At 44.5% G+C, this 21,809-nt stretch overlaps 1 protein-coding gene across 2 annotated transcripts in view; it reads right to left on the bottom strand.

The window, feature by feature from the left end:
- IL2RB (interleukin 2 receptor subunit beta) overlaps positions 1-14,959 on the bottom strand; it is a 31,305-nt gene extending 16,346 nt beyond the window's left edge. The window contains exons 1-5 of one of the 2 annotated variants that reach the window (XM_082240898.1): positions 14,891-14,959; positions 11,852-11,974; positions 4,938-5,052; positions 2,665-2,740; positions 819-924 (exon numbers count right to left, since the gene is read on the bottom strand). In XM_082240898.1, the coding sequence (XP_082097024.1) occupies positions 819-924; positions 2,665-2,740; positions 4,938-5,052; positions 11,852-11,974; positions 14,891-14,924 (454 nt within the window). In that variant the 5' untranslated portion in view covers positions 14,925-14,959. The other variant, XM_082240899.1, reaches the window with a different exon arrangement.
- Between the last annotated feature and the right edge of the window lie 6,850 nt (positions 14,960-21,809).

Raw genomic sequence — 21,809 nt, 5'->3', positions numbered from 1 at the left:
TTTGCTTCCTGTGCTAGTTTTCGGTTTTCTGTTGTGATCTTTTCAATATTGCCAACTGCCTGTGTATTTTGAGCGACTTGATCTGTCAGTTTGTTGATTGTAGCTGTTACCTGGTCAAATTTAGCCGCTTGTTCCTCAAATTTAGCTGCTTGTTCGTCGGCTTTCTTATTTAATGCTGCCAGCTGGTCCAATATTTCTTTAGAAACAGGGTCTAGCCCTCCTGCAGCCATATCCCCAAAAGCTGGCTGTACAAAGCTGGTTTCTAGATCTGGATTGTTTGGAAGCCATTAACCATAGTTCCCAGTTTTCATGTAACCATGGCTTCTGGTCTGTGCAAAGGAGGATCAAAGCTGGAGCAAAGGGGCTGAGGGTAGATGCATTGAGCTCAATCCCCAGATTTGATCATGTGAACCAAGGCAGGGCACAGCCTTGGTTGTGTGTGTGAATATATATTTGGGATTGGGTTTCAAGGACAGTTTGGGGTTATAGCTGCCCAGTGGGTGCCTGTGCATTACAATGGATTGTGAAGCATCACAATGGCTTCCATCCAGGCAAGATTATTTGCCCTGAGATGAACTCATGTCCTATTATCCACAGCTGAACAACAAACTGGCTGTGTAGAAGCTGTCAAATGGGAGCTCAGGTGCAGTGAATAGGTAAAGGCATGATATCAGAGTAGTCAACATGGTACCCTCTAGATGTTGATGGACTCAAACTCCCATCCGTCTGAGCTAGCATGGGACAAGGGGAGCTGTAGTCCAGCAACATCTGGAAGGAACCTTGGTATATGGTCCAAAAAGTAGGCACTTTAAACTCACGGTTCTGAAAAGGACACATCCTTTGATTCTGCATCCACGTCCAGTTCTGCCCAGTATGGCAATACACTTCCACAAGAATAGCGTGTGTAATAGTCATGTCAAATTTCTGAAGACAAATAAAAGCATTATTGTGATCATGATCAGTTACACTATCATTAGGGATGTTGGAAATAATAGTTGGAAAGGCTAGTATCTATAATTTGAACCCATCAGCTGGTGAGTCAAAAATACCTGACAGCTGTGCCACACCTGCTCACCCCACCACCCAGCTTCACAAATTGTAACTGGAAGTAGCAATGGGTGAACGTGTCAGTTTTGGTTTCTCTCTCTCTCTGTTTCTCACTTTCCCAGTTCAGTTCTCCACATTTCCATATTGCTTTCCTCCCCACCCCCCAAAAAAGCCTTCATGAAAATTAATCAGCACTTTAGTGTGAATTTATCCTAAGACACACATTTTAATGCGTAATTTTGCCTAACATGCACATTTTTACAAAGCAGTTTCCTATAATATAATGTAATTTTCATGAATACATGTATAGAATCAAAGAATTTTAGAGCTGGAAGGGACCCTCAAGATCATCTAGTCCAACCCACTGCAATGCAGAAATATGCATCTGTCCCATATTGGGATTGAGCCTGCAACCTTGGCATTACCAGCACCATGCTCTAACCAGGTGAGCTGTCCCATTTCAGTTTGTGCATTATTTTGGAAAGGGCAAATTAGGTTCATCATGAAGTTAATCATCATCATCATCATCATCATCATCATTCAATGGTGAGTTGCTTTATTATGACATTAAACACTTTGTACTCTTTAGTAATTTTATGGATTGTGATTGTAAGGCCCCCCTAAGGGCCGCTCTCATTGCAGAAAGGCAGCATATGCATGTAACAGATAAATAAAAAATAAAACACATATCCTAGGGCTATTAGATTAGTTTTCAGGCTGTAGAGATATATCCATAGAAGAATGGTGTGAGGCAGCTGTGGGGAATCTTTGGCACTCCTGATGTTGCTAAACTACAACTCCCATCAGCCTCACCAAGCATGGCCAATGGCCAGGGATGATGGGTTTTGCAGTTTGGATACATCTGGAGAGCCAGAGGTTCCCTGCACCTGATGTAGGAGGAATATCAGAGGAATGCTGCCCCTTTTTCCTCCCACTTCCAAGGAAGAAGGAGATAACCAAAACAACATGGAGAGAGGAGTAATAGTGGTATAGCCTCTGGTTCCCTACATCCTAACAGTAAATAATTTTGAGCTATTCTCTGCTGCTGGGGCAGAAATTTCAACTTTATGGCACAGCTGCTCACAAAGGGAAAACAGACTAAAATTGTAGCAGAATCTAGGGCAGGCATAGGCAAACAGATGTTTTGGGACTACAACTCCCATCATCCCTGACCACTGGTCCTGTTAGCTAGGGATGATGGCAGTTGTAGTCTCAAAACATCTGGAGGCCAAATTTGTCTAGGGCATGGGTAGGCAAACTAAGGTCCGGGGGGCCGGATCTGGCCCAATTGCTTTCTAAATTCGGCCCACAGACAGTCTGGGAAACAGCGTGTTTTTACATGAGTAGAATGTGTCCTTTTATTTAAAATGCATCTCTAGGTTATTTGTGGGGCATAGGAATTCGTTCATTTTTTTCTCTCTTCAAAATATAGTCTGGCCCCCCCCACAAGGTCTGAGGGACAGTGGATTGGCCCCCTGCTGAAAAAGTTTGTTGACCCCTGATCTAGGGGCACTTGAAATTCTATATTATTGCAGCAAATGTATTTTCAAACAATTATAATGAGAGCAACAAACAGCTTCTCCTCGTTAGCTAGCATTTTCTTATTAGATTACCCACCAAAACGTTCAGCTCACAGCTCCTGTTGGCTATACCTTGCAGTTGACATGTCTCCGGTCCTTTGTACCTGTCAGACCTGTAAGAAACAATTCCTGTGAGGTGCTCTGCTCCTCAAGCTTCATGTTTGGTGGATGTTTCATACAGTCTAGTTATATCCCGCTTGGACTACTGCAATGCGCTCTACGTGGGGCTACCTTTGAAGGTGACTCGGAAACTACAACTAATCCAGAATGCAGCAGCTAGACTGGTGACTGGGAGTGGCCGCCGAGACCATATAACACCGGTCTTGAAAGACCTACATTGGCTCCCAGTACATTTCCAAGCACAATTCAAAGCGTTGCTGCTGACCTTTAAAGCCCTAAACGGCCTCAGTCCTATATACCCGAAGGAGTGTCTCCACCCCCATTGTTCAACCCGGACACTGAGATCCAGCGCCGAGCGCCTTCTGGCAGTTCCCTCATTGTGAGAAGTGAGGTTACAGGGAACCAGACAGAGGGCCTTCTTGGTAGTGGTGCCCGCCCTGTGGAACGCCCTCCCTTGAGATGTGAAGGGAATAAGCAGCTATCCTATCTTTAAAAGACATCTGAAGGCAGCCCTGTTTAGGGAAGTTTTAAATATTTAATGCTGTATTGTTTTTAACACTTGATTGGGAGCTGAGTGGGGAAACTCAGGCAGATGGGGGGGTATAAATAATTTATTATTGTTGTTGTTGTTGTTGTTGTTGTTGTTGTTGTAAGGCAGGGCATTGTGCATTACAGTAGCCCAATTGCGAGGTTAACCAAGACGTGAATCATAGCAACCAAGCCATTCCTGCTATGGCTTGCTCACGTATGCAAGCCTTGACATGCTCTTGTTGTCAGGCAATAAACCATTATGTGTGATGAACCAAGTCAAGTGCTAAATGAATTCTTAGAGGTTAGGGAGGAGCTGCTATCTCCCAATATGCTTTTCCAGATTCCAGCTGTCCTTAAAAGTACTAAAAGCACAGAGCAAATGATAAGGGATATTCAAAACAAGCTGGAACATTTCCTTAAACAGGTGGAGTAGCACAGAATACTGCAATAACTTTCAGGGGCAAACATACTGTAAATATTCTTTGCAATAACAGTCTTCTTTGGCTCTATCTGCACCACACATTTAAAGCAGTATCATATTAGTTTGAACAGTCATAGCTTTCCCCAAAGAATCCTGGGAACTGTGGTTTGTTAAGGGTGCTGAGAATTGGTAAGATTCCCTTCACAGAACTAAAATCCCCAGAGTTCCCTGGGAAGAGGGATCGATTGTTAAGCCACTGTAGCTCTGTAAGAGGAATAAAAAAAGGTAAAGGACCCCTGACCGGTGGCGTAGGAAGGAGGGGCAGAGTGGGCGGGCCACCCTAGTTGCCACTGTGGGAGGGGTGACAAGATGGCCCCTGCCTCCCCCCAGCTGTAGAGCGGCCGAGGGCACCCACAGTCCGTATGGGCTGCTGCTCTCGCTCACCATCACTCTCGCTCGCATCACCACTCTCGCTCACCGTACAGGCATCCTTACGGGCTGCTGCTTTCGCATGGTGACTGTACCGGCTGCTGCAAGCGAGTGGCAGCCCATATGGACTGTGCATGTGCGGCATCCTGTACAGTCGCCGCACATGCGCAGTCCGCACGGGATGCCACACATGCTCAGTCTGTACGGGCTGCGCTGCCCCGGGTGCTGGAGAGGGTTCCTCTGCCACTGCCCCTGACAGTTAAGTCCAATTGCAGATGACTATGGGGTTGAGGCACTCATCTTGCTTTACAGGCTGAGGGAGCCAGTGTTTGTCCACAGACAGTTTTTCTAGGTCATGTGGCCAGCATGACTAAGCCGCTTCTGCCGAACCAGAGCAGCACACGGAAATGCCCTTTAGCTTCCTGCTGGAGCAGTACCTATTTATCTACTTGCACTTTTGGGCAGGAGCTGGGACAGAGCAATGGGAGCTCACCCTGTCACAGGGATTTGAATCGCCAACCTTCTGATCGGCAAGCCCAAGAGGCTTAGTGGTTTAGACTACAGCGCCACCCATGTCCCTGTAAGAGGAATAGGAAAAGGAGACTCCTAACAACTCTCAGCACCCTTTACAAATCACAGAACCCAAAATTCCTTGGGGGAAGTAATTGAAGTTTAGAGTGTTACAATACTGTTTTAAATGCATAGTGCATATGATCCTTAAAAACAAAGACCGAAGAGAGGACAATAGTCCTGATAGACCAAAAAGGCTGTTCTTTATCATTCATAAACATATTTCACTCATTACTCACGTTGACTCAAGTCGAACCTCGAGCTGACATTGTGCTTCAGTGATATTTTTCATCGGGATCCAAGTGCAAGAGAGAATCTCCACTGAGTCATAAAAGCAGCTGAGACTCGAGGAATCTGTTAATGAAAAGGTGAGGCTAAATAGCATGGAGTTTCATTTGATGCTCTGTGAAAAATACTAAGACAGGTTATTCTGTTTGGGGAGTATAAGAATGGTTTCACACAAGCTCAGAGAATTACTTTCATTTTGGGGCATCCCATTTGCCTTTGGCTGACCTTTGTGGCCCACCTGGACCTTGAATACAGGCAAGGGCACCATCTTTTCCAACCAGAATTCCCTTGTCTTTGCCCACTGAAAACTGTTTTTAACATTGTTATGAGGTGGGTTTTCCCCCCCGGGGGGGGGCAGGAGGAAGTAGGGTGGGGTCCCTCCTTCAACTCAGAGATGAAGAAAGATGAAGCCAGAGTCTGGAATTGAGTGGCAGTGATGTGAGCCAGAAGCAGAGCAGCAAGCCTGAGCAACATTTGATTTCTGTATGAATCCAAGGCTGCAGCTATGGGAGAAACAAGACTCTCTGGTGGTGCTGGGCAGCGTAGCTAGCCACTCGGGTGCCTGGTTCAGGGGCATGTCCTGTAGCTGGGGGCTGGGCGATCTGCCCATGGGGGTGGGGTGAGCCTCTCCAATGCTTGGAGCCTCTCTGCCAGCTCCCCCTCAGCTGTAGGGCGACTGAGGGAGAGGCAGTAGGCAGACGTAAGTCCCATGCTGCCATTTCAGGCAGTGTGGAACCTGCAGGTGCCTAAGCCCACCACATCACTCCTAAAAACGTTTGTGAGCCCCCCCTTTTAAAACTCATTTTGTCACCCCCCCTCAGTGATGACACCTGGGGTGGTCCACACCCCCGGCACCCCCTTCCTCTGCCACTGGGGGTGCTAATGCTGTGAGACCCTTCCATCATAGGCTCAGGTTGTATATTTGTGCAAATAAACCGTATATCATAAAGACCCCACAGTCTCCACTATGCCTCAATCCAAGAAGAAACACAAACTCTGGGTGAGCTGCTCAGAGATTGGGGTGGTGTGCAATAATATGCTTCTCAAAAGGGCTTGTTAGAGACATGTACAACAATTTCATCTATTTATGATATGGTGCTACATGCACCCCAATCTCTAAGCAGTAGTGGAAGTCGGGGTCTCTGTGCAAATCTTGGGTATGGTTTCCTTGGGAGCCTGTGGCTTCTTCATGGTATATGTATATATATGTATTTACACATACATGCAAACTGAGCATAAGGTTCAGAATATTAACACTTCAGCAGCTCTCGGTCCCCCATTAGGGTTCTGGTGGTCACCAAAGCTACTGCTTTGGATTTTCACAGAGAGCATATCAGGCTTCTATGTATTCCCAACTCCAGCTGCAAGAGGAGACTGGCTTTTATTCATATACACACAGCCAAGAGAGTCACACTATAGGTTTGTGGACTTTTATAAACAATTATACAGGAATAATGAAAGGAATAATAAGGAAAAAATAGAAAGATATCTGGAAGAAAAGATGTTGAGGAAGATCCCGATAGACCAAAAAGAACAACTAAATGCCCTAATATGTAGAGAAGAGGTAGAAGAAGTGATAAAAGAATTAAAAAGAGGGAAGGCACCGGGTCCAGATGGATTTACATCAAGTTATTATAAAGAAATGAAAGATATATTGATAGCCCCGTTAACTGAAGTAATGAATAACATCTTAAAAGAAAGGGACTTTCCAGAAACATGGAAAGAGGCATTCATTACAATAATCCCAAAACAAGATTCGGACCCAACTCAAATCAAGAACTACAGACCTATTTCTTTATTAAACACGGACTACAAGATCTTTGCTGGCGTTTTAGCCAAAAGATTAAAAAAGATACTATCAAAAATCATACATAAAGATCAAGCTGGTTTTTTACCGGGAAGACAAATAAGTGATAATACAAGAAATATAGTTAATATCATCGAATTTCTATCTGATAGGTGTGATAAACCAGCATGCTTAATTTTTGTAGACGCGAAGAAAGCGTTTGATAATGTAGTCTGGGACTTTATGTTGAAAAACTTGGAGGTTATTGAGGTGGGCCAGGAATTTTTGAATGGTATTAGGGCAATCTACACAGAACAGAAAGCAAAACTGATAGTCAACAACGTTATTTCTGAAGATATCAAAATAGCTAAGGGAACAAGACAGGGGTGCCCGCTTTTGCCACTGCTATTTATAGTGATTCTGGAAACCTTACTAAACGCAATAAGACAAAACAAACAAATTAAAGGGGTTACACTAGGTGCCAATGAGTATAAAGTCAAAGCTTATGCAGACGATGTGGTTCTGACTGTGGAAGAGCCGATAGAAAGTATAAAGGAGATGTTGGATGAGATGGGGAAATTCGGAAATATAGCAGGATTTAAACTGAACAAAGGAAAAACAAAAATGATTGTCAAAAATCTGGACCAAGATAAGACTGAACTACTACAGCAAAGAACAGGGATTGAGGTAGTTAGAAAGGTTAAATACTTGGGAATATGGATTTCCGGAAAGAACATTGATTTATACCAAAACAACTATACCCCAGTATGGAATAGAATAAAAAGAGATTTGGAGACCTGGGCCAGAATGAAATTATCACTCTGGGGACGAATATCAATGGTCAAAATGATGGTGCTCCCCAAGTTGTTATTTTTGTTTCAAACTATACCCATAATAAAAGGCACAAAAGATTTCAAAGATTGGCAAAAGATGATCTCAAGATATGTCTGGGAAGGGAAGAAGCCCAGAATTAAATTTAAACTATTGACAGATTTAAAAGAAAGAGGTGGCTTCTCCCTCCCAGACATGAGACTGTATTATGAGGCAGCATGTTTGTGCTGGTTAAAAGAGTGGGTAAAGTTGGATAATAAAGAACTTCTAGATCTGGAAGGATTTAACAACAAATTCGGGTGGCACGCGTACCTTTGGTGCGATAAAAAGAGGGTCCATAAGGGGTTTGGTAACCATGTTTTCAGAGGTGCATTAATAGAGGTTTGGGATAGATATAAAAACTTACTAGAACCAAAAACCCCCCACTGGCTATCCCCGTTAGAGATAATGGGGGTAAAGAAAATTAATATGAGAGAAAAGTGGGGAAAGTACGAAGAAATGGTTACCAACGAAGGAGGAAAGTGGAAAATAAAATCGTATGACCAGATTAAAGTTTTCACATATGATTGGCTGCACTATTTTCAGATTAATGAAATGTTTAAAAAAGAGATGAAGGAAAGGGGTTATGAGGAAAAAGAATCTAGATATCAAAAAGAGATAATAAATAATGAACATAAAAATTTGTCGAAGATGTACAAAATATTGCTGGAATGGAATACGAAGGATGAAGAAGTGAAACCAGTGATGGTTCAGTGGGCAAGGGACTTCGGATACAATATTCAAAGGGAAGACTGGGAAAGGTTATGGAAGGTGAATATAAAATTTACGGCGTGTACCCTACTGAAAGAAAACATGATGAAGATGCTTTACAGGTGGTATATGACACCAGTGAAGCTGGCAAAGATGTACAAGGTAGACAATAAATGTTGGAAATGCAGACAGAAAGAGGGTACATTTTATCATCAGTGGTGGGAATGCAAAAAAGTTAAAAGTTTTTGGGAGGAGATTTACAATGAAATGAAAAAGATGCTGAGATACACCTTTGCTAAAAAACCAGAAACCTTCCTATTGGGTATTGTAAGAAAGGATATTGAAAGAAAGGACCGTAAACTTTTCCAGTATGCGGTAACGGCTGCTAGAATTGTGTTAGCTCAGCGATGGAAGCAGGAGGAAACCCCGACGGTGGAAGAGTGGAGGGGAAAATTGATAGAATATGTAGAGTTGGATAAATTATCAGGAAAAATCAGATATAATAAAGATCAAAAGTTTATACAGGACTGGGGGAAATTTGTGGGTTATCTGGAAAATAACTGTGATGTAAATACAACGCTAGTGGGTTTTAAAGAGGCACTGTAAAGAATTAAGAAGTATTGTCTATTAGAAATAATGAAGGAAGGGAGGAAAAATGGCAATATGTAAGAATGGAATGCGTATGAAAGGAATAACTACGAATGATTGTCAGTAACGTTGAAGGAAGTCAAAAATGGATAAGAATGTTGAGATATGGATAAAATGTATAACTGGTTGGAAATCAATAAAATTTTAAAATGCAAAAAAAAAAAAAAAAGAGAGTCACACTATAGCAGAAGAGGGACCTTCCAGATGTGGTAACCCTAGGGAAGTGTTGAACAAAAATGAATAAATTGGAATGATGTGCTTGAAGAAACCAGAGGCCTTTCTCCTGGGCATAGTCGGCCAATTGGTGCCAAAGAAGGACAGAACTTTTTTATGTATGCTACAACAGCAGCAAGAATACTCATAGAATCATAGAATCATAGAGTTGGAAGAGACCACAAGGGCCATTGAGTCCAACCCCCTGCCAAGCAGGAAACACCATCAGAGCACTCCTGACATATGGTTGTCAAGCCTCTGCTTAAAGACCTCCAAAGTAGGAGACTCCACCACACTCCTTGGCAGCAAATTCCACTGTTGAACAGCTCTTACTGTCAGGAAGTTCTTCCTAATGTTTAGGTGGAATCTTCTTTCTTGTAGTTTGAATCCATTGCTCCGTGTCCGCTTCTCTGGAGCAGCAGAAAACAACCTTTCTCCCTCCTCTATGTGACATCCTTTTATATATTTGAACATGGCTATCATATCACCCCTTAACCTCCTCTTCTCCAGGCTAAACATGCCCAGCTCCCTTAGCCGTTCCTCATAAGGCATCGTTTCCAGGCCTTTGACCATTTTGGTTGCCCTCCTCTGGACACGTTCCAGTTTGTCAGTGTCCTTCTTGAACTGTGGTGCCCAGAACTGGACACAGTACTCCAGGTGAGGTCTGACCAGAGCAGAATACATTAGCACTATTACTTCCCTTGATCTACTCATTGCAAAGTATTGGAAGACACAAGATCTACCCACTCTGGAAGAATGGCAGATGAAGGTGATGGACTATATGGAACTGGCGGAAATGACTGGCAGAATCAGAGACCAGGGAGAAGAGTCGGTGGAAGAAGATTGGAAGAAATTTAAAGACTATCTACAGAAATATTGTAAAATTGATGAATGTTAGAATGATGTTGGATAGAAATTAAGCGGTTTTCAGCTGTAATATTATAAGGGAATATGAAAAATGGATTATTTAGGTAAAAATTTAATGTCATAATATTTTAAAATTAAAGACCAGGATAAACAAAGAGGGTAGGGATTTGCTGAACCAACAAACCGAATTGGAATACAAAAAAGGGAGGCGTGAGGAGGTCCGGGAAACAAGCTAATGAAAAATAAGTAATGGAAAGATGGAGTTGATTTTAACCATTTTTTATTTTGTATTTTTCTCTCTTTTTTTCTTTTTTATTTCGTAATACTTTGAAATCTTAATAAATATCTTATTAAAAAATTAAAAATTGGAATGATGTGTAGACGGTTCTGCATAATGCCACCACTAATGCAATATTATTGTGTCAATGGCATTTTGCAACATACATCTGCAAAACCCCACACAAGCCTGGAGGGGCTGTATATGAGGGCACATTATACTCAGACAGTAACCTTCCTCCAATTACTTAGGGTGTTCACAGGACTTGCCTTCAAAATAATTCCATTCATGTATCTTGCAAGGGAGATAATATATGCATGCCACAACAGAAGCCCAAATGTTACTTTGGCTCCAATTATATTATATGGTGATACAACTCACAGTTTATTATTCTGCCCATTATATGCTGACCCATGAGAAAAATGGTTAGCATTCATCTTTCTACAGTGGGTGGATCAAACATCTAACAAGATTGTGACAGAGTGATTATTAGATAACCAGTTTTATAGAACTTATTATATGGTGCTGTCATTTGTCACAGGTGCCAAGAAATCACATGCACATTTTTTAAAATGCATTTTATTAATGGATGTTATGGAGCTTAGTTACATGAGCAGTGAATATAGTAGATATGGATTTTATCAATGACATATTTTTGAATGCTATTGATGTACATCATATATTGTCAGTTGTTAATTCTGCAGAATGAATTAGGTGATGTTTGCAAAGGCCTTTGGCTATATGCAATGAATTTTATTACTATGGTGGGGTGTTTGGGGCTTTTCCACCTTCAAGGAAACCCTTCCCACATTAACTGGACTGCTGAAGAACTCCTGCTGTGGAACTTCAGTGCATGGCAGAGAATTTCGGGGCCTGCTTTCTGGCACATTTGGGGAAACCTAAAGAAACCACTCTTCGCATATTCTGATACAAATCAGTCTGATCCTCACTTCCCTGGCCAGCGTGTGGATTGGAATAAAGCTACCCAGCTCACTTTTCTGAAGGCTGCAACTCAGTTTTCAGTTCAAAAAGGGATATCAAAATAGGTTTTGAAATGTATATTTTGAGAGAAAATACATGTTCTATAGCTAGTTAAATTTTAAAAAAATGTTGTATTTTGTTTTTAAACATTTGTAGCTGTTAAGTTGTGGGTGAACATATCAGCCGACACAGCGATTCTTCAAACAGCTCTTGTTTATTCACAGGCCAGAACTGAACTGAAGGGTTCAGCCAGCCTGCTTATATAGAGCTCCACTAGAATGCAACAGTAACCATTTTCTGTAACTATCCAATCACTGAACATCATTTTCAATCCCTTATTTGCATATGTGGACCTGAGTGAAAATTATCTACAGAATCCCCCTGCTGGTCCAGGGTGAGAACTTCAGTACATAACGGTAGCTTAATGTGAAATGGATTTATGGGGGAACACAGTAGAAGCTGTTGTAATGAGGCAGAGCCATTCTTCCAACATCAGTGTCACCGCTGCTTACCTGGAGAAGGCCCAGATGGGGCAGGCTGCCAACATGGTGCAGACATATCGGTGAATGCCATCAAGATTGACAGAATGTAGAGCAGTGCTGGAGGGCTGGTCTTCATGACTGCAGAGTGAAACACTGATGGAGAAAAAGTGGCAATCAAGATGGAGTCTCAACAGCAAGCATACATATTCCCAGTGCTATTTTTTCTAGAACGCACCATGAACACCTCCCTCATTCTCTTAGAGTGGCAATGGCACCCACCTGAGAGGTGCCAAAACTGAGTTCTGACTGAGAAAAAGCCCTGCATGTTTATTTGCTTGTCCACCTGGATGACCATTCTCTGGCGCAGCAACCTCCCCCTTGACAAATGCATCAGGACCCTTTTTCATGGGTTTCTTACAGTGCCTTTTGTTTTCAGATGGCCTGAATCTCATCACTTACTGGATATGAATGCCGTCTGCAGCAAAGGGCACTTGGGCATATTTTTCAGCGCTTGGAAAGATACATGAGTGGGACTTGATGCTTCCCCCATTGCCTGCTGCATATAACTTAAAAGCAACAAACCGTGGAAAACAAACATGTTCACAATTGGGACTGTGCGCACATGCAGACATGCAGACATGCACGCACACACACACACACACACAATGTTAAACAGCAAAATACTATGGCCCATACTTTCCTTGGGTTTTCCCTTGACCCCAGTTCATCAGAAGATGACATTACTCCATCTATTAGGCCGATGTTCATATATCTCCTTTCCTGGTTGCATTTCTCAGTAATTACAGACTAATCAGCAGTGATGACATTTAAACTTGCAGTGGAAGATTTCACAATCAAAGGCTGACTCAGAATGCCTGGTTCAACACTGCTAAGAGCTGTATTCTCACAGGGAGCAAGTCATGTCTGTGTCCCTTTTGGACTTAGGTCCAGGACTCCAGCGTATTTATTTCATTCACAAACACTGATCTGTTGACATAATATCCAGCCAGGCGATCCTTTCTAAAAGGATCTCTTACCATTTGTTTCCAGGGCAACAAACACTTGGCCATCTCCTTAGTTACTCAAAAGCCCAGCATTCCAACAAAATGGAATCTACAAGGCTAACCTTGTTGAATTGGTTTGACCTCCTTAACCATCTCTTTTTACAACGAATTTCATAGGTTGGGTGTTGGGAATAGAATTATTGAGAGATCATTCAGAAGCCCCCAACCCATTATAATATCCAATACAATTATAATACAGTATAATTTATTTATACACATGTCCTACCATTTTCTTTACATGAAAGCATGATACCCACAAGCATTAGTGGAACTTGTTTTATGAAGAGAGGAGAGGTGTGAACAAACTTCTGTTCATCAAAGAACTGAGCCCATGGCTCATTTGTAAAATGAGTACCGATTTCAAAGAGATAAGAATCAGAATGTAAGAACTGGCTTCCTAGCTCACACACAGGTCTAGCCTAGCCTAGCCTCCTTCCTTTAGATGTGGCCAGCCAGATAAGCAGGGCATGCTGGAGTTGGCGATATTCCACCGTCTGTTCCCAGCGCCTGGTGACCATACTGCTTCTGAACCCAAAAAAGCCATTGTTTGCCAAGATGGGTAACAGACATGAACAGATTTATCCTCTATGAGTTTATCAAAGTCTATGCACATGTATATGGGAGCAATGGCCTTTTAGTTGGGTTTCCTTCCAAACAAGCATTCCCAGCCTTGTGCTGCCATCTGTTTTTGAGACCTCAGGTCATTCTGATAGGGTGACAATGTGTTCTTACTTTACAAAGGAGAGTCCTGCATTGGAAGAACTCCAGGAGACAACCCCCTGTTTGTAGGGCTGTCTGGTCCGAGTCAAGCTTAAAGATAAAGAAGCATAAGAAGAGAGAACAATAGCCTTGATCATAGAATCATAGAATTGTAGAGTTGGAAGGGACCCTGAGGATCATCTAACCCAATCTCCTGCAATGCAGGAATATGTAGTTTTCTCATATGAGAATCGAACCTGCAACCTTGGCATTAACAGCACCATGCTCTAGCCAACTAAGATAGCAACGCAGTTGGCACATGGGCAGCAGACTGAGCAAGCATACAGGTCACCTGGACATAGTCCTCCAAGCTATGGTGAGATGTATTAGATTATCATATTTCTGAATCTCCATTTATACATATAAACAGGGCTTTTCTTCAGCCAGAACTCACCAGAACTCAGTTACGGCACCTCTCAGCTAGGCGCCATTGCCGTTATAAAAAAACAAGGGAGGAGTTCATCGTGAGCTCCAGCACCTCTTTTCTAGAAAAATAGCACTGCATATAAACTATACACGCACACTTTATGCAAATCTGTATCCTCTTTTTTTTGGGGGGGGGGGTGACGTGTAAGTGGTCACCCTACATTAGCAAGAAAGGGGGTGAAAATTATCCCCAAGAATTCAACCACAGTATGTCAGGAAGCTTGAGCATTCATCTACCCAACTGGTATTCAGTCAAAGTTCTGACTAAGACCCTTGAAATAAATGGATAAAATGAATTTTGGTTAGCTTAAGTCTCAGTATTTCCAATGGGATGTGCAGCGCAATCGTACACATTATTTACTCAATGAGGTTTACCCACTAGCGAGTGGGGGACCTAGGTCTTTGCAGGGGTCCCATGAAGTTAAGAGCCTTTGGAGATGGGACCAACTGCGCGGCAGGTCTCCTTTTGTGCGTTGCCACAATAATTAAACAAGCACTCTCAGTCATGCCGAACCTGTCAGATCAAAAGCTCACTTGAAAAGCTTTTCTCTCTTTAAGTCATCCCTGTGCAGAGAACTGTTTAATACCTATGTACTTTACCTGACTGCAAAATGGTGCTCTTCGTCTCGCAGTTTCATGAGTCAGGATGGAGTTGCCATGCCAAAGGCTGATTGCCCAGTATATGAGGACAGCTGGTCTGGAATTCAGCCTTCTGCACTGAGACCCCTAGCCTACAGAGGGTGATGGCATCGGAAAGGCGCGAGTTGTCAGCAGACAGCGAACTAGCTCCCTCTCATACTCACTCATTTCTGGTACTTACTCTCTGACACAGGAAACTGCAGCTCCTTTGCCATCTCAGAGCGAGATGAGGCCCCGAAGTATCAATAGGGCTCGCAAGGCCAACAGTGAGAAAGCCCCAGACCACACCACATCCCACTTCCTGATTCGTAAAGGTGATGTGTACGGGTGGGGAATCGAGTGTCAAAAAGTGTCGAGCATAGAGTAGACTGAAATGATTGATAGATAAGAGACAGGCCTCTCCTCCCATAGCCCCCTGTCAGCCTTGCATGGCCCTGGCAAGGGAGAAGGAGCCTCAGTCATACCCTAAACATGAGTCAAAGGCCTGGAAGCCCTTTAGCTGGGCTCACTGCCAAGGCAATACTGTCCGGGGGCTCTGGAGGTCTTCTGCCTCAAGCCTTTGTCCATCCTTGATCAGGTCAAATGTCCATGTAGTGGTTGTGGCCAACTACATGCCTCTGGGAAGCATGCCCGTAAAGCACGGTGCTCCTGGCCATTCCTTTCTGTTTGTCCTAGGATCTAATAATCAGACAATGTTCCTAACCATCTGAGCAGTTGAGCTCTTGACTAAGCTGCCTGGGAAGATTGAGGTTGAACGTTTCCAAGAAGAGGCCAATGTTTGTTACATAAGGTTTTAAAGGGTGTGGGGCTCTTGTTTTTGTGTGATTCAAGGACATACATCAAGAAGTGTCAGCACTTCAAAAGACACATATGCAGGTGCGATTGACTGAGTCAGTTCTGAAGCCGGGGCTATCCCCATTTAAAAGATCTGCACAAAGAGGTTTTGCAATGACTGGTTCTGTTTACCACTTAGCCAGTCAGCTGCAGTACTAGGACCAGAAGATCCCAGGAGTTTACACATGCATATTGTTCATTGCTTGAGAAGTGCATTGTCAACTGAGGGGTTTTGCATGTGTGAAAGAACCATCACAGTTCAAATGGCCACAGGGGCTATCAGCAAAGAGGCAAGGCAAAAAAAGAATAAAAACACATCCCTTATAGCCAGAATGTCCATATCATCTCCAACTCAGGCACATCTGCACCACACATCTAAAGCACTGGGCTTCTGGGTGCCTCAGAGCATCTGATCAGACAGACCCTCACCACCTCAAGTGGGAACTCCCCTTCAGCTGCATGTGAAAAGTCTCCATTGCTCCTTTAAGACTGGGTTTGCTGCTTTTCTTGCTACTGAAGCATCAACTTAATCTGCTCCAAGAGCACTGCTGTTCCAACCTCCATTTTAACACTTAACTCCCAGGTCTTCTCCCAGGAAGCAATATTCCACTTCTAATGTCAGTGCTGTGTGCACACTAGTCTGTGAGTGGTGAAAGACATTATGGGTACTAGTGCTTACCTCAGTTTCAGTTTCCTTGAAATTAAGGTCACTGGAGTTGGTGGTGTCTTTTAGATATATGGTTTTATTTATGAATATATATAAGCTGACTTGTGGCATTAATGTTCCAGCACCTCTCGCTCCCCCATTAGGGTTCCAGCGAGGCCCCCAAAGCCATAGCTTTGGTTTCAGTACAGGGAGCAAGTCAAACTTCTGCGTCTTCTCAGCCACCAGCTCCAGATGAGACTAGCCCAGACTAGCCCTTGGCTTATCGTTCTTTATGGCAACACATATGTACTTGGCCAACTCTTTAGACATGTAAAAAAGGCGCTTAGCAGGCTCGGCTGGGGTCATTAAATGAACAAAGAGACTGGTTTGACTACTGCAGCTGTTCCTTCAACTATAGACTCCCATCTTACAGATATAAAACCACAGGCCTGGAGCAGACCCAAAGAGACCACTGAAAGCAACCCGCAAACCTGTAGCACTATAATGAAGATGATTTCAAATTACAAGGTCAGATGTTTTGGACAGCAGCTTCTATCAAACTGTGCTATACAATGATTTTTAAAAGGTAAGAAAAAAAGCACTGACTATAGGCTCATAATTGGGGAAATAAAAGTGAAAGGAGAGTCAGGCTGCAATTCTATGCTCAGAGTCAGTCCCACTGAAATTGGTGGGACTTACTTCTAAGCAAGGGACGTGGGTGGCGCTGTGGGTTAAAGCCTCAGCGCCTAGGGCTTGCCGATAGAAAGGTCGGCAGTTCGAATCCCCGGGGTGGGGTGCGCTCCCGCTGCTTGGTCCCAGCGCCTGCCAACCTAGCAGTTCGAAAGCACCCTCGGGTGCAAGTAGATAAATAGGTACCGCTTACCAGCGGGAAGGTAAACGGCGTTCCGTGTGCTGCGCTGGCTCGCCAGATGCAGCTTTGTCACGCTGGCCACGTGACCCGGAAGTGTCTCCGGACAGCGCTGGCCCCCGGCCTCTTGAGTGAGATGGGCGCACAAACCCCAGAGTCTGTCAAGACTGGCCCGTTCGGGCAGGGGTACCTTTACCTTACTTCTAAGCAAGCATGTATTCCTTGCATGATTATTCAGGAAAAGCCAGACTGAAGAGATGTATTCTCAGTAGAGCTTTAAATTTATTGCACAAACATGCCCATAAAGATAGAGACCAGAAGTTGCCCCTCTGCACACTGCAAACCGGATAAATTGTTGCAGGCATTACACACATGCTGCAACTTATTATATAGGCTGAAACAGAATGTTTCTTTCAAAGTTAATTCCACTGAGGGGAGAGGATCCCTGGGGACACCATGGTGGGCCTTTGGGGACACATGTGTACCTGAAAGCACCACATTGGTAACCCATTATATAGACATATATTAGACATATATTGCAAACAATACATGCCCATCCCTAAATCTGCTTCTTACCCCTTCCCTGAAAAAAAGAAACCCCCAATTTCTCTACAATTCTGTTTGTACTGGCTCATCCCACTTTTGCAAGGATTTTGGAAGAGCCAATAACATAAGCACTCTGAGATACAGAAAATGTTTCCCCCCTCACCTTCCAAATGTGAGACAGAATGGTCCACACAGAGGTAAGTTCACCCATAGCAATGCTTGTACATTTATTTTCAGTACCACTCCCTCCAACAGTGATCTCGGTTGGTGAGTGCCAGTAGGACTGCAGTCAAAACAGAGCCGCTGTGAAATGCAAGGGAGGTATTTGCATGCGTATAGGAACCCTAAGCTTTGCAGAAGTAGGAAAGATTTGGGGAGAGGGTTAAGGGGCAAACTCGCCCCCCCAACTGCCCAAAGAGTACTGAGCATGCTCAGTGACCACAGAATACTGTCATGGCTTCCTCCAAATAATCCTGTAGTTTATTAAGGCTGCCAAGAATTGTTAGAAGACCCCATTCCTTGCACACAGCTACAATTCCCAGAGTGGTTTAATAATCAACCCCTTTTCTATGAAGAAAACTGTCTTGCTGCCCTCAGCTACCCAGTGCAAGAGCAACTGAAAAAACTACAAAGTGGAGGCTTTTTAGCACCAGTAAAAAATGGTACTTCTTGGATGGGCACAGCATCAGACAAATGTTGTATTTGCATTGACCCAAAGCCATTGAACCAAACACTGAAGAAATGCTACTACCCTCTACTCACAATAGATGGCATATTGCCATAACTTTCAAAAGCTAGAATCTTTACAGTCTGAGACACAGAAAGGATTTTGACATGCAAGACTAGACGAAGACTTCCGGCTGATTGTTACATTTATAACATCTTTTGGATGGCTTTGTATACCAATGGGGATTAGGAGAGCTCCGTATGTGTTTCAGAGGAGACTATCCCAAGCACTGAAAGGGTTTCTTGGAGTGAAACTAAGAGCAGGTAATAATTGTGCTGCTCTCCTTCAGTATTTTGGATTGCTATGCCAACTGTATTTTGGATTGCTATGCCAACTGACCAGGAAACACACTTGCTCTTGTGCCTTTAACACCAGCTCGATGTGCAGGACATAGCAGGCAAAACTCTGCAAGCTGTGCAAGGCACAGGAGCGAAGTTGGGTTAAAAGCAACCCTTGCAACTCTGTGGGTATGTTTATGCATTGTTACTTAGCATTTCCAGGAAGCTCTTTTCCATAGAACAATTGTTTCAAATTGAGCGCAACTCAGCAACAATACGCACCACTGAAGCTGCAGCGAAAACCCCCAAATAAGGACCTGTTTAGACTCTGATGGTGGCATCTATTCATAACCACCTCGCTGGACAGCCTCCTTAGGCTCTTTGGACCTCGCAGTCTTAGAAACCTCCCGGACCTGTGCTGCATGAAACTCCTTTAAGAAGTGATGTGACTCAGATTCTGAACCCACCATATCAAGGAACAGAAACCCGGGAGCTCCCCCCCCTTATCATTGGCCTTTAATTACCAGCAATCAGTACATCAAAGAGCTGAACATTATTTGATAAAAAATATGCTAGAAACCTAAAGATCAGCTTCACAGCCTGGCAAAGCTGGATGAGCACAATAAGTGCTCAGTTTGTGTGAGATTGTCCGCTCCATAGTTATGGCCACTATCTTGGATGGCTTTAATAATAATAATAATAATAATAATAATAATAATAATAATAATATATTATTTATACCCTACCCATCTGGCTGGGTTCCAACTCTGGGCGGCTTCCAACAAAATAGTAAAATACAGTGGTCTGTTAAACATTAAAAGCTTCCCTAAACAGGGCTGCCTTCAGATGTCTTCTAAAAGTCTGGTAGTTGTTGTTCTCCTTGACATCTGGTGGGAGGGCGTTTCACAGGGCGGGCCCCACTACCAAGAAGGCCCTCTGCCTGGCTCCCTGTAACTTGGCTTCTTGCAGTGAGGGAACCGCCAGAAGGCCATCGGCGCTGGACCTCAGTGTCTGGGCAGAACGATGGGGGTGGAGATGCTCCTTCAGGTATACTGGACCGAGGCTGTTTAGGGCTTTAAAGGTCAGCACCAACACTTTGAAGAGGATTAGACAAATTCAGGGAGGATAGAGCTATCTGCCAGAGGCTGTGTGTGGGGAATCACAAGTGGGGAGAGTGCTTTTTTGCTCAATTCCTGCTTGTGGGTCTCCCATGGGCATCGGGATGGCCACTGTGGGAGCAGGATGTTGGACTAGATGGGCCTGAGGCCTGATTCAAGAGGGCTCTTCTTATGTTCTTTCGATGCTTTGGAAAGTATTTTTAGAGGCTGGGATATAAATCTTATGAAAATACTTTAAAACGCACATAAATAATCAAAGCATGAGATGTACATCCTACTTCTCGGCCTCCATTGCATCCGCTAGCTCTCGCCCGGCACAATTATTTAGTATAATTCGGTCTTTAACGTCCCTCGAAGGACAGCCAAATTTAAATAACAATTCGACACACAGCTGTGAGGCATTTGCGAGCTTTTTTGCGGAGAAGGTCCTGTCGCTCCGCCATGACCTCCCTGCCAATTTGGATACAATAAAGGAACTGGAGGCCCCTCGACTGTCCTCGGGTCCAGTACTGGACCACTTTGACCGGATATCCCCAGCCGATGTGGACAGACTCCTCCGAGCTGGAAAGCCCACCACTTGTCCTCTCGACCCGTGCCCGTCTTGGCTGATTAGAGCATGTCCAGACGAGGTGCGGGCCCCCCTGGGGGATATCATCAATTTGTCCCTTGGCACCGGGACATTCCCAGGGGAACTGAAGGAGGCAGTGGTGCGTCCGCTCTTAAAGAAAACATCATTAGATCCCTTAGATCTATCCAATTACCGCCCAGTTTCGAATCTTCCATTCCTGGGTAAGGTGATTGAGAGAGCGGTTGCTGAACAGCTTGGTAGGTTTCTGGATGAAACATCGGCTCTGGATCCATTCCAGTCCGGCTTCCGCGCTGGTCATGGGACCGAGACGGCTCTGGTCGCCCTAACAGATGATCTTCGTAGACAGCTGGATCGAGGCGGGTCGGGGCTGCTGATTCTTCTAGATCTGTCAGCAGCTTTCGACATGGTCGATCATGAACTTCTGGACCACCGCCTCACCGACGTGGGGATCCAGGGCACAGTCCTTCAATGGCTGCGCTCGTTTCTCTCTGGTCGGGGACAGAGGGTGGCGCTTGGGGGGGAACTGTCATCCTGCCACTCCTTGGTGTGTGGAGTGCCTCAGGGTGCGATTCTCTCCCCGATGCTTTTTAACATCTTTATGCGCCCCCTCGCCCAGCTTGTCCGGAGTTTTGGGCTGGGCTGCCATCAGTATGCTGATGACACCCAACTCTATCTGTTGATGGATGGCCATCCTGACTCGGCCCCAGACACACTGATCAGATGCTTGGAAGCTGTGGCTGGATGGTTACGTGGGAGCCGGTTGAAGTTAAATCCTTCGAAGACAGAGGTCCTCTGGCTGGGACGGGACGATATGGGATTGAGGGGGCAACTCCCATCTCTTGCGGGGGTGCAATTAGTGCCAGCACCGTCCGTCAAGAGTTTGGGTGTAATCTTCGATACCTCCCTCTCTATGGAGGCGCAGATTACAGCTATAACAAAGGCGGCATTTTTTCATCTCCGCCAAGCTAAGCAGTTGGCCCCTTACCTCTCTCGCCCTGACCTAGCCACTGTGATCCATGCGACGGTCACCTCCAGACTGGATTATTGTAACTCGCTCTACGTGGGGCTGCCCTTGAGACTGACCCAGAAACTCCAGCGGGTGCAGAATGCCGCAGCGAGACTCCTTACGGGGTCCTCGCTGCGAGATCACATTCATCCGGTGCTATACCAGCTGCACTGGCTCCCGGTGGAGTACAGGATCAGGTTTAAGGTGCTGGTTTTAACCTTCAAAGCCCTATACGGCCTAGGACCCTCGTATCTACGGGACCGCCTCTCCTGGTATGCCCCACAGAGGAACTTACGGTCCTCAAATAAAAACATCTTGAAGGTCCCAGGCCTCAGAGAGGTTAGGCTGGCCTCAACTAGAGCCAGGGCTTTTTCGGCTGCGGCTCCAACCTGGTGGAACGCTCTGTCACAAGAGACAAGGGCCCTGCAGGACTTGACATCTTTCCGCAGGGCCTGCAAGACAGAGCTGTTCCACCAGGCCTTTGGTTG

The sequence above is a fragment of the Podarcis vaucheri genome (assembly GCF_965113315.1).
Source record: "Podarcis vaucheri genome assembly, chromosome: 10".
NCBI lineage: Eukaryota > Metazoa > Chordata > Lepidosauria > Squamata > Lacertidae > Podarcis > Podarcis vaucheri.
Note: the sequence above shows the minus strand (reverse complement) of the source record. Positions and strands in the feature narration are given on the sequence as shown.